Source organism: Eleutherodactylus coqui, chromosome 9, assembly GCF_035609145.1.
Source record: "Eleutherodactylus coqui strain aEleCoq1 chromosome 9, aEleCoq1.hap1, whole genome shotgun sequence".
NCBI lineage: Eukaryota > Metazoa > Chordata > Amphibia > Anura > Eleutherodactylidae > Eleutherodactylus > Eleutherodactylus coqui.
In genome coordinates, this window is record NC_089845.1 from 12073200 (window position 1) to 12086952 (window position 13753).

Consider the following 13753-nt stretch of genomic DNA (forward strand, 5'->3'; position numbering starts at 1 on the left):
ACTGCAGTCAATTATCTGTCATGTTTCACACCACAGGTTTTATGTTCAGTTATTTGTGAGCCAAAACCAGGAGTGGAGAGAAAGTATAATGGAAAGATCTGCATGTCCTCCATAATTTGGACCCACTCCTGGTTTTGGCTCACAAAAAACTGAACATAAAAACTTGTGTGAACGCGCCCTAAGGTATCTTAACACTGAGTAGGTGCATCAAGGAATTGCATACAAAAGAACCCATGATTTCCTGTGTGTTCTTTCAGATGAGCGCTTTATTTTTTTTTGGACGCGCCAAGGAAATAGCGCATCCTATCTTTTGACGGCGCAGCACCGGCAGCTCCCATTGACTCCCATTGGCAAAGGGAGGGGGAGTGGCAATCTCACTAATAGCAGCCACTATTTGCTCGCGGCCGCTATTCCTTCGTGCGATTTAACGCTCAGCTGCGCTCTTTTAGCGCAGCTATCTCAGCATTAAAGTGACGCTCGTGTGAAAGAGCCCTGAGTGTATTCTCTCACAGGGTGAATAATCTGCAGATATTACGCAGCGCAAAAAGCCAAATGAATGCATAGCTAATTCCCATCTATGGGTGTGGATTTTGTGCAACTTGTCTACTTTTCAGAAAGTGGCAAGAATGTAACTTTAGAATATAGTCAATTTAAAGTGGCACAACTCAGACCTGCACCTTTTTGCAACATCACGCACTTTTTTCGGAAAAATTGTGATTATTTCTGTCATATCTTCATTTACTGTTGGTTTTATAATAATTCATATGTACTCTGTTTTTAATTAGACATTATTTAAAAAATGGCATCATCCAGAGCTAAAAGATATCATAGAAGTTACACAAAGGGCATCAGTAGGTCCGGGATGAGCCAGAAATCTCCATTGAAATATCACAAAAATATCAAACTAGTAATAAGGTGGATTGTACCAACATATTATGGACGCCATTCTTCAGTCCAAATTTTTATATGTAGTTTTAACTCTTTGTGTTTATTAAATAAAGTATTTTGCTTTTACTCTATGTGCTTTTTTGCCTGGATTCTATTTGGTGTTATATATGTATGTACAGAGGCAGGTTATATCCATATGCTGGGCGGTGATAATTATAATTATAAACTAGCATCATCCAGTGTTCTTTGTACAGTCATGCATAGGCAGGTATTTTCCTTGGATGACTCATCATGAAAGCGGCATACAAATGATATTAGATTAGTAAAATGGCTCCATCTGCTGTTGATTTTACAATATTGCATATGCGTGCCTCTGTTACACATATACTGGCAGAAAATAGCATCTTCGAATATTCTTTATGCCTTTTCCCATTTTAGAATACAGCTATAACATAACACCATGTGGAGATTCTCACTCAGAATACTCGCTGCAAATTGAGGTTGTCCCATTCATTTCCACTACTGCTAAAATAAGTTCATGGGAAACGTAGATTTGCCTTCCCTCCATCATCTTCAATGATTTCCCCTGCATTATTTGTTTAATGGCCAGTGCTCTCCCTGCAAATCCTTTTGCTGTTAATATAGTTGAAAAATAGTTTTGGGTTGTTTTTGCTCTCTTTGGCGATTAGTCTTTCCGCCTCCTCCTTGGCAATTTTGATCGTATCTTTGCATATTTTGTTTTTTTCCCTGTATGATTTTAGTGCTTCTTCGCTGCCTTCTTGCTTTAGTAGTTTGAACGCTTTCTTTTTTTCGTTTATTGCTCCCCTTACCATCTTGTCGAGCCACATTGGTTTCCTTTTGGTTGAGATTCTTTTATTTTTAAAGGGAATGAACTGTTCACATGAAGTGATTAGGATCCTTTTGAACTTCTCCCATTTGTCCTCCGTACTGGCATTTTTGAGGATGTTGTCCCATTTAATGTTACCGATAGTAGTTCTAAGTTCATCAAATTTTGCTTTACTAAAGTTTAGTTTGTTTGTCGCTCCCTGATAAGGCTTCTTATTGAATGACAGCTGGAAGTTGATTATATTGTGGTCACTGTTCCCCAAGTGCCCCTCAACCTGTACCCCCTTTATTCGGTCCGGTTTGGTTGTTAGTTAGTACTAGGTCCAGAATGGCCCTCCCTCTTGTTGGTTCCTGCACCAGTTGGTTCAGATAATTATCTTTAATTACTCTCAAGAACTTATCACCCCTGTGAGATTTGCAGGTTTCGTTTTCCCATATTATATCTGGATAATTAAAGTCCCCCATTATAATTACTTCATTGCAGTTTGACACATCTTCTATTTGCCTTAATAGTAAGTTTTCAGTTTCTTCTGTTGTGAGGGTATATATATATATATTGCCATATGTGTTTTTTATGCTTTTATACCTATATGCAAGTTTTATTCAATTCCAAATGAAAAAAAACTTAATACGTCGCCTTAAATCAGATATCCCAAGGTTTTGCAAGGCTTTGCAAGAAGATGTTCTAGAAATTCAGAGAAGATACCGAACCAGACGCAAGGCCACATGTACTTGGCCGATTTCCCAGAAGCCCAGAAACAAGATATCAAGATGTTCAAATGTACATAATTTTCACTGTCTTAGGCCAGAAATCCGGACTTCCCATATATGGATGTTAGGCCGGACTTCTTAGAATTGTGTGGGTAATTCTTTGTACTGGAGTTAATTGAATACGTGATTTTCTGTATAAGCCAGAGGCGCCTCACTGTCTAAGGCGGAAATCCGGACTGCCCATATATGGTTATGAGCCCATCACCCCCTAGTGGTGAGAGGGCAGAGGGTATAAGATCTCATGTAATCTGTAATAAAGTGCGCAGTTTTTTCTCCCGTGTGAGGAGCTAGACCAGACTCCTGTGTGTGGTGTCTCTTCTTACGGCCGGCAACGGGGCAAGTGGGGTGGGCCGGATTGGTGCTGCACTTAGAATTATAACCCTCATAAATGGCGCAACCAACTGGGGCGGTAAAATCGGAGCTTACAGCGCAATTCACCCGGATCCACGTCACAGAGAAACCGTCCTACTGCAAACCGAGCCTGATCAACTCACTTAGAACTCCAGGTAAGACAAACATATATTTATGTTGTGTTTTACGCTGAGAGTCTTGCAGCAGGACTGACTATCTGTGGTTTGTGACCGGACGGGTTGGGTTAAGAGTTCTACACGGTAACTCGTGTGGGCTCCGGGTTTGCCGTCATGGACCACTGACCGTGATATGCGCACCAATGGCTCACCCAGAAACTAGTCTGTAGTTTATTTGTACTTTGAAGTCCGTAGCGTTTTAGCGATAGTGGAGATTGTTTGTTGTATCTGCAGAATTTTTTTTTCTCTCTTACTTTTCATTTGATCTCACAAGAGAAGGGACCCTCAGGTTAGTTTAGTTAGTTGTTAATGGTTTAGCAGAGAGGGATGCATTTTGTGAGATGTCTCATAGAAAGAAGGGACTTTCGGTCGGTTTGCCTTATATATGGGGTTAGCGATTTGATTTCAGAGAGATGCATTTTTATGGGGCTGGTTCCATAAGGAGAAGGGACCCTCGGTTGTTCTGCCGGTATATAAGGGGCTGACAATTTGAAAATTAAGAGGGATGCATTCTATGGAGCGTGTTATTATTTTTGTTGTTTTTGTTGTAATATGCGTAAGATCTTATTAAAGAAGATAGAGCCCCTCAAGGGCTGCCGCCGTGTGGATGAATTTGTAGAATGTAAGAAAACTCTAATGAAAATGTGTGACACCGACCCGCACTGCAGATTACAAAATGGTGTCTGGGAGGAGGTCTTTAGGACCGAGAGGTGCCTTGGAAGATCAAGGTTTGCTAAAGAGAGAGAGAGACAGTCAGAGAAAGTATGTACACATTATTTGTTTAAGAAAGTGTCCGTAAGTGAAATGTTGAAAAGTACAGTAAGTGATCAAGAGGGCGTCAGGAGAGTGTCTATTAAAAGTTATATTGGCAGTTAGGTAGGGGAGAAAAGTGATGAAGTAACAAGCAAGTCGATAAGTAAGTACAATGCATGTGATTGGTTGGCAAAGAGAGATGAAAATGTGTATAATACAAGATAGATAATAGATAATGTATAATCCATACTAGGTGGATATATATGTGTATATATATATACTGTAAGTGCAAATAGTTAGCTAAAGGGGAGAAGAGTCTGTTGACAAGTAGCTGCAAAGTCTGTGTAGCCTTCCAAGGTCAGAAAGATAACAGCGAGAGAGAAAATACAATAACATCCTTGGTTAATATCTTGGCTTGCTTGCAATGAATTGAAATGAATTTAATTAGTTATACTGTCTTAGTAGGCAGGGAAATATAGTAATTTCTAATGTATATTCTTACTTATACAGGGGTTGAAAATGAATGTTGCAAGGTCCCAGCATATGTGTTAATTAGGAGTTCAAATGTTTTTTTTCAATAGTTTGAGCTAAAACTGTGTTTCATAGTCGCGGAGAGATAAGAGGTTTGTTTTAAAAAAGGGTGGGGGCTTTCAGATTCACTCCAAATTCAGGGTCACAGAAACTAAATACTTCAGTGCTTAATACAGCATATAATAGCTTCAGTAGATAAGAAATATAGAATATTTTAGTCACTCAGCAAACTTTTTCACATAATTTGTCAAAGATAGCGCTCATTCACAATCTCATTTCAATAGAATTATGTACTTTATAAAATAATAGCACTCACCTCGGTGTTTTTCAGCTGATGTATGTATGTTTGTCAAACTTTTTTTGTCCGTGCATCTGTATGGACTGGTACACCTTTAAAGGGGGGTGACGGAGCAGACTTGAGAGCATGGATGGATGAGAGTTGGTGACCCGTGTTTGGGCTGTGGTGGAATGTGTGATGTGGAAATTGACTGGGGGTAAAAGTCCTACCCCATGCATGGGACTTTGCTTGGTTGAGATGTGGATGCTTGGACGGTTAAGCTGAAATTAAGTTGAGAAGACGGACGCACGGAGCCAATATCGAAGGGGTGGAGCTAGATGATGTAATAGTACGTAATAATGTTTCATCCCTCCTGCACAAGGGAGGGGGGAGAATTTTGAGCAGCTAGGTTTTTTTTCCTGTTTTGTTTTGTTTTCTCCTGTCTGAAATTTGATAAAGATATTGCAGGCAGGATCAGACCAATAATGAATTCACTTAAAGGGATCTCACATTTCCAATATTAGTAGATGTTTTGTAGATTATTCTGCCCCGATGTAACTCATGTTTCTGTTATTGATGCTAACATCTTACAGGCCTTATCTGCATCCATCAATTCTTTTTACAATGTTATAATAACTTAAACCCGGCTACTATTCTTCCAATTGAGTACCCTGGTTTAAAGGGGGGGAGGAGAAGGCATAGGTGATCTAGGTATTGCAAATCAGCCATTTTTAAATTTTTTTGCAAGCCATTTTTAAATTTTTTGCAACAAGATTCTGATCTATTTGAAATATAATACCAGTCTGATTGTCTAGCAGTGATGCAACAAGAAAATTTAAGTTTTAAAAAGTTACTGAAAGCCCTTGTTAATAATGCATATTTTGAGTTGTTTTTTATAGATGGTACCCAGGGTGATTGACGACTCCACACTGGATATACAGTGGTTACACAACAAGATGTCCTAAAAAGCAGAATGTCTCCGCATGTCGCAGTACAAGAAGCGGAATTAAAAGCACTCACGGAGGCGTGTGGAGTGGCCACAGGTAAGACGGCAAACATTTACACTGACTCCCGGTATGCATTTGGCATAGCTCATGATTACGGCCCAACATGGAAGGCCAGACAGTTTTTTACCACAGCAGGACAGCCAATTAAGAATGATGCAATGGTGCAGAGTCTCATGGAGGCCCTACTTCTACCTGACAAAGGTGGAAAGCTCACACCAATTCCTACACCGGAGAAGCAAGAGGCAACGCCATCACAGACCACACAGCAAAAGCAGCGGCCCTCAAGCCGTGGAAGAAAGAAGAAAAGAAGAATTTGACTAAACTTGGACTTTGATAAAAATCTTGGACTTTGATAAAAATCTTGGACTTTGATATGAACTTGGACTTTGATTATAGCTTTGAACTTTGACTAAAACTACAAATGGACTAAAAAGGGACGGCGTATGGTGAACAGTCAACAGCACTTGCTTACCATAGTCCCTGTGCCCCATGATGGCCCAGCTGACGCACGGAAAGACGCACCTCTCAAAGCAGTAATGATGTCGACGCTTGAACGAGGACGGGTGGCTCCTTGGTTTTCTGTAGCTGCTGCATCATTTGTCCAATTTTGCATGATCTTTGCCGTAAGCAACAGGGCAGAAGTAAATTTGCCACATAACACTTGCCTAGACCACTCTACCCATTTCAGGGATTGCAAATTGGCTACACTCAGCTCCTACTTGTTGGGAAGCATGAATATGTGCTTGTTGTTGATGTTTTTCAGGTTGGAGACCTACTCTGTTACCAAAGTAAATAAGCAGGTAATCGCACAGAAGCTCATGAATGAGGTAATCTGCAGATATGGGGTACCAGAAGTGATTGAGTCAAACAAAGGTACACACTTCATAGGTGAAATAATGCAACACATCATGTCTGTTTTGGGTATATTCCAGGCTTTTCACACACCCTACCGTTAGCGGAGTAGGGGAAAGTAGATACAAAAGGCAATGAAGGAAAATGGGTAAATTTTGAATTGAGTGTCTTTCATTAGTTTTTCTTTTTCTCCGGAGGATACATGCCACAGTAGCAGAGTTTGGGGAATGATTTTCTTGTTAATTTTGTCATGAGCCTCTCCAAGGAATTGTCAATAATGTATTCTGTAGTCTCTGCTTTTATCCCAGGTCCTACAGATGAGTGTCACAATCTGAAACCAGGTGACAGGGTCTATGTGAAAAAGTTTGAGCGAGAAACCCGGTTTGAAGGCCCTTACCAGATGTTGTTCACCCCAACTGCAGTCAAGCTCGAAGGAAAGCCCACTTGGATCCACACTTCGCACTGAAAAAAACTGATGATCTTGCATATCCTTTAAATGCTATGTGGTACAATTCCTCTAACACACACCTTTGACTACTGTACACTAGCCCCCTGTTTCAGAACAAATTAATATAATGAAATGTGCAATATGTAGAGTACACTGAGGGTAAGAATCCAACACCGCATCGTGCTAAGAGAGACATTGACACTCCAGGTGGTAACTTTGATCCACATGTACACATAGATGCAATAGGAGTGCCAAGGGGGGTGCCAGATGAATTTAATTCTAGAGATCAGGTTAAAGCAAGTTTTGAGTCCTTATTTTCTATTGTCACTGTTAATAATAATGTAGATTAGATGAATTATATCTATTCCAATTAGCAGAGGTTTGTAAACTACACCAGAGATGCTTTAAAAGGGTTAGCTGACCAGTTAGAGCCCACTGCATCCATGGCGTTCCAAAATAGAGTGGCCGTGGATATGATTTTAGCAGAAAGAGGTGGGGTATGTAATTTCCTGTTTGTGTATTATCCCTTTAATATGACCAAAATTTCCCTTGTTTGAAAAAGATGAAGAGCCAGTTCCGATAATGCCAACCAGATACGTTACCAGAAGAATGGAGAGATGGACTAGTACTGTGTCTGCCTCAGTCTCATAAGATGGACTGTCAGTGGATTTCCCATTTGCCTAGGGAAAGTGCAGAAGACCTTAGGTTCCGGCGAGGGCACACCCTGTGGGGTGTTAACTTGTACAGATAGAGGGTATGGAGGCCCGGAAATAAGCCCAGGGAATCCATGGCCTCCTTCTGAGGTTAGGTAGGGATCCCTTCCCTTTTAGGAGTAGGGACTTACGGGCAGTGGAGAAACCCTGACGCAAGGGAGAGACGACCGAGGAAGAGTGCAAGGTCTGATGCTTGATCTCCATATTAAGTTTTTTAGGGGGGTTTGTGAGGGTATATATATATATATTGCCATATGTGTTTTTTATGCTTTTATACCTATATGCAAGTTTTATTCAATTCCAAATGAAAAAAAACTTAATACGTCGCCTTAAATCAGATATCCCAAGGTTTTGCAAGGCTTTGCAAGAAGATGTTCTAGAAATTCAGAGAAGATACCGAACCAGACGCAAGGCCACATGTACTTGGCCGATTTCCCAGAAGCCCAGAAACAAGATATCAAGATGTTCAAATGTACATAATTTTCACTGTCTTAGGCCAGAAATCCGGACTTCCCATATATGGATGTTAGGCCGGACTTCTTAGAATTGTGTGGGTAATTCTTTGTACTGGAGTTAATTGAATACGTGATTTTCTGTATAAGCCAGAGGCGCCTCACTGTCTAAGGCGGAAATCCGGACTGCCCATATATGGTTATGAGCCCATCACCCCCTAGTGGTGAGAGGGCAGAGGGTATAAGATCTCATGTAATCTGTAATAAAGTGCGCAGTTTTTTCTCCCGTGTGAGGAGCTAGACCAGACTCCTGTGTGTGGTGTCTCTTCTTACGGCCGGCAACGGGGCAAGTGGGGTGGGCCGGATTGGTGCTGCACTTAGAATTATAACCCTCATACTGTTGCTTTTGGTGGTCTATAGAAGACCCCTATCAGGATTTTGTTATTTTTTCTTCCCTGTATTTCTACCCACAGAGATTCCACCTGTTCTTCTCCTACCCCTATGTCCTCCCGTAGTCTCGGATTTAAATTCGATTTTACGTACAGACATACCCCTCCCCCTTTCTAGTTCCTTCGGTCTCTTCTGAAGAGATTGTACCCCTGTAAATTCGCCGCCCAATCACACTTATCATCAAGCCATGTTTCCGTTATTCCAACTATATCATAACTCTCATCAGTCATTCTTGCTTCAAGCTCACCCACTTTACCAATCAGACTTCGTGCATTTGTGGTCATACAATTGATATCGTTATTTTTGTTTTTTAAATTCGGTTTGTTGCTATTCGTACTAATAGCTGATCTCACATTTCTAACTGTACTAACCCCCCCTGCTCGACCCCCATTCCCATTTCTTTGACCCAGGTCGCTATCTACACTGGCTACCCCACTATTTCTCATTTTTCCCTCCCCCCCAGTCCCTAGTTTAAACACTTCTCCAGCCTTCTAGCCATCTTTTCCCCCAGCACAGCTGCACCCTCCCCATTAAGATGCAGCCCATCCCTACGGTAGAGCCTGTAGCCAACAGCAAAGTCAGCCCAGTTCTCCAGGAACCCAAATCCCTTCTTCTTACACCAACTCCGGAGCCACTTGTTTACCTCCCTAAGATCCTGCTGCCTTTCTAGTGTGGCTTTAGGTGCAGGTAGTATTTCCGAGAAAACTACCCTGGAGGTCATGGTGCCAACGTGCACCATGACCGCTGGATCCTCGCCAGCCCCTCCCAGTAATCTGTCAATCCGATCCGCGATGTGTCGAACTCGAGCGCCAGGAAGACAACACACTGTTTGACGATCCCGGTCTTTATGGCAGATTGCCCTCTCTGTCCCCCTAATAATTGAGTCCCCCACCACTAGGACCTGTCTAGCCTGCCCTACGCTCCCCGTCCCCTTCTCACTGGAGCAGTCATCCCCCTGGCGTTCAGAGGGCATGTCGTGCTGCAGTGGTGCTGGCTCTGTAATGGCATCCCCCTCATCTGCCAATCTTGCAAACTTGTTGGGTTGTGCCAGGTTCACTGCCTTTTGTCGTTTGTCGGTCAGCATATTCGATGAGCTTCTGGAGGTGGTGCGTGCCGGGATTACGCACAGAGATACCAACATGCGTGACAGTATCTCTGCTGAGGAAAGACTCCTGGTCACTCTGCGGTAAGTTCTCATCTGTCTCGAGGTCACATTATATGTCGTTATCTTTCATCCCTTCCCCGTGTAGCCTTTGTACCTTTGTCTATACATGTTAGGGCTTATTCTGATGACCGTATATCACCTCCTGTTTTAACACTGAACCGATATACGTTGTCCTTGTCTGCAGGTGGAGGATGATGGAAGAGGGATAGTGGACATCCCTGGAGCACTGAGCTCCTGCCCTTTCAACGCCCCTCACCACTATTAGCAATGGGAAGGGCGGGACGGGGGCAGAGCTAAGCAGTGGGTGGTACTTTGCTCCACCCCCGTCTGGCCCCCTCCTATAGCAAATAGTGGGGAGGGGTGGGGAAGGGGCAGGAGCTCAGCTCCTCATCCTGGCTCTTTCATCCTCCTCCCCCTGCAGACAAGGACAAGGTATATCGGCCGCACCCCTTCCTGATCCATTTTTAATTATTGCTGTCCTTTGTATTTCCACATCTTGCTGCGGTGTGTTTGACAGCACTTGAGTAGCCTGTATCAAGGGATGCAGCAGAATAATTAGTCTCACCTGTGTTCCACGGTGAGCTCCTCATAAAGTGATGGTGGATCTATCAGCATTCTTCAAATCTTAGTAGTGCTTTGACGGCTTAGAAATAATTGCAGGATCTTAAAGCAGTAATACAGGTGTGTATTTTTTCCTTTATTTGGGCCTTTTTTGCCAACCCTTGTTCTGTTGCCTTTTGTTGGGTGTTTGGGGGGGCAAGGCTCCTTATGTTGTGTAAATACTTTATGTAGCGCCTACATTGTTTGGTCCGAGCATGAGCTTACCTTTTGCAGACGGTTAGTATAGCGAACATGTTTTTGGAACAAGCGAAGAGGTAGACGAAAAGCCAGCGCGCCAATGTACCATGTTTGGCATTGGTCTGAGTATTAGGCCTCCTTCACATGGGCGAAACCGCATGGCTGTGAGAAAATAGCAGCGATATTGCATCGCTGTACTGTATGATATCATACAGCGATTTTGTAGTGCTACAAAGTCGCAAGTGACGCTACAAAATCACGCGACTTTGTAGCATCTGCTACTGTCAAAGTTGCACCGCATCGCATGCAAACCGTGATTTTGCGCAATGCGATGCAACAGAGAGGAAGGCTTCATAGAGAAATATGGGCTACAAAACCTAGCGTGTGGCCGGCATATCGCCGGAGCTGCGAGGTTTGTGTGTCGTTTTGTAGTATGCTACCAAACATCTCATGTGTGTAGGAACCCATAGGAAACCATGGGCTTCTAATATATGCGTTTTGTAGCATCGTAGCAATGCTCCAAAATCGCGCCCTTTGTCGCCCCTGTGAAGGAGGCCTTATGTTTGTAGTCTGTTTGGTAAAATGATGCATTTCTATATATAGAAAGTTCATGTCATGTTGCAAAGTTCTAACCTTTTTTTCTTTCATCTTCTCCCACAGATTTCAGGCTTCAGGGAATTCCTATGCTTCGCAGCATTCGCAGTTCTTGATTGGCCGCTCTACCATTGGGGGAATCGTCAGGGAGACCTGTGACATCCTTTGGCAGTGTCTTGTACCTTTGGTGATGGCTCCTCCCTCTTGTCAAGATTGGCTGGACGTCGCCAAGGAATTTATGAGCGCTGCGCAGTTCCTAAACTGCATTGGGGCATTGGACGGGAAGCACATTCGTGTCCTGAAGCCACCTAACTCAGGGTCTCAATATTTCAACTATCGGCAGTTCTTTTCGGTGGTCCTCCTTGCTGTTGCTGACAGTAACTATCGATTCCTGCTGGTTGATATTGGGGCCTTTGGAAGTGCTGCTGATGCTCGCATTTTCAGCACGTCCAGAATGGGTAGGCGGATGAGGGAACAGCAGCTTTCTATTCCTGCACCCCAGGCCCTTCCTGGCTCGTCAGGTGCAGCAGCCCCATTTGTCTTTGTGGCGGATGAGGCATTTGGCCTGTCTAATAATGTCATGCGGCCCTTTGCTTGCAGGAACATTGACACCAGGAGGCAGGTCTTTAATTACCGCCTCACACGTGCCCGGCGTTATGTGGAATGTGCATTTGGTATTCTCGCTAATCGTTGGCGAGTCTTACTAAGTACCATTCAGCTGGCTCCTGAGAACGTGTCAGCGGTAATTAGGGCCAGTGTGGTTCTACATACTTTCTGCCAGCGACATGATACAGTTTTGAATGTTCCGCATCCTTTACCCACTGCTTGTGGGGGCGAAGTTTTAGAGGAAGCTGTGCCGCATGGTAGGCCAGCACAATCTGCTGTCCTTGTCAGGGACCTCTTCACGGAGTATTTCCTATCTCCACAGGGAGCACTTCCGTGGCAGTTGGAACATGCTCGAGGACGCCGATGAGCTGGTTTCTCAAGATTGTATTTTTTTTTTTAAGCTGGCTGTGCCCCCTTTTTTTGTAGTTAGGTGATTATTGGTACATTCTCTTAGTTAGGGACTCGCAAGTAACGAGGATCCTTGACGTGGATTGCGAGCTTGTACTAACTTGCCCACCTTCAGCTCCATATAGGAAACGGACTTTCAAAATGAGGCACTCTTTTAAAACATTTAGCTGAAGTAGGGCAATGTAGTAAAACAACACCTCGTTTGGGGCCCTTAGCCAAGGGAACCCCTTAACCATTATTTATTTTGGTTTCCTTTGTTGAGGGGGGGGGGTGGGCTTGAGGCTGCAAATGTGTTCCTGTGGAGACTACAAACACCTAAGGGCTCAGTCACACGGGTGCATCGGCACCCGCACCCCGGCACCAATGCGCCCGTGTGACTGAGAAGACTTACCTGAAGATGGCCATCTCTCTCCAGCGCTGATGAAAGAACACATGACCGTCAAGGAAGCCAGTCACCTGTTCTTCCTCCCGGCGCTGCAGAGAGACGTCCGTCTCCAGGTACGGCCGTCTATTGGCTGCAGTAACACAGGCGCCGATGCGCCCGTGTGACTGAGCCCGTAACTGTGTGATTTCTCTAACTGTTGTTGCATGTCCCACTGTGTTAATGTGCTAAAAATGAGTATTGAGGGTTGAAATGCTGTCCGTGACATGCAATAAAAACCACTCAATGCAGGCTCTAAGCATGGATCTCTGCTGGAGCCTTTGTACCGTCCAAGAGAAGTGATAAAAGCTCCCGCAAGAGTTCCATGTTCGATCCATGAGTTGCCTAGGAGCATACTATGTGTGTTTACTAGTCTTAAGTCTTTATTACCTTGTGCATGTGACAACAAAGATTTATTAATAAAGAAATAAAAACACGTTTGCTTATATTTTTTTTTGAAAAAAAATTTACTTGTTTAAATGGCATGGAGCCAACATTGCTCAAAACTTTTTAAAAGTGGAAAAACGGTAGGGAGCCAACATGGCTCAAATGTTTTAATAAAATTGTCAGTGAGCCAACATGGCTCAAAACTGTCTATTCTGGGACGTCGCGAAACACGGCTCTTCAGATGATGGGCCAGCTGGCACGATGGGCAACCACGGACCCTTCAGCACCCCCACAAAGAATTTCATGTTCTCGAAAGGTCCAAGGGCGATGGTGGGGATGGGGACTGTGGGGAGCTGGCTTTACGGTGGAGCGACCTCGTTTCCATTGTCGGGAAGTGATGCACTCCCCACTGATGGAGGTTGGCCAGCTTTTCACGCAATCCGTCTAGGCCACTCTGCAGAAAATCAATCTGCAGGTGGCATAGACGGACTTCGTGGAAGAACCACGCCACCCTCTCATCAGGGGGCACCTTTTGGTTGTCAATTGAGAGTTGCAAAAAGTTGCACAGACTATTTACACTTACCGACTGCCTCCTCCTGAGTGGCTTGAGGTGGAGGTGTAGGCTCGCGTGCTCGAGAGGGATGGTGTTCCTCTCCAGATTTCGCCCTGTGACCTTGTGTTGCATCTGTTGGGAGAGTAACATGAACACTTTTTAATGTTGTAAACTAGTTTTCGCAACTCGTATGCAAATAAGTACAGAATATTTACATAACCTTTCAAGGTGTTCTTGAGAAATAAGCCACGCCCCCTTAACCCCTTTCCTCCCCATGACGTACCGGTACATCATGGGAGCAGGGTA

The 13753-nt window shown here is 43.8% G+C and overlaps 1 protein-coding gene across 1 annotated transcript; it reads left to right on the forward strand.

The window, feature by feature from the left end:
* The first annotated feature begins 9516 nt into the window (after nt 1–9516).
* On the forward strand, nt 9517–12045 carry LOC136578627 (uncharacterized). The gene is made up of 2 exons (XM_066578822.1): nt 9517–9701; nt 11139–12045. Exons 1-2 carry the CDS (start codon nt 9517–9519, stop codon nt 12043–12045), a joined length of 1092 nt encoding a protein of 363 aa, XP_066434919.1.
* The last annotated feature ends 1708 nt before the right edge of the window (nt 12046–13753 follow it).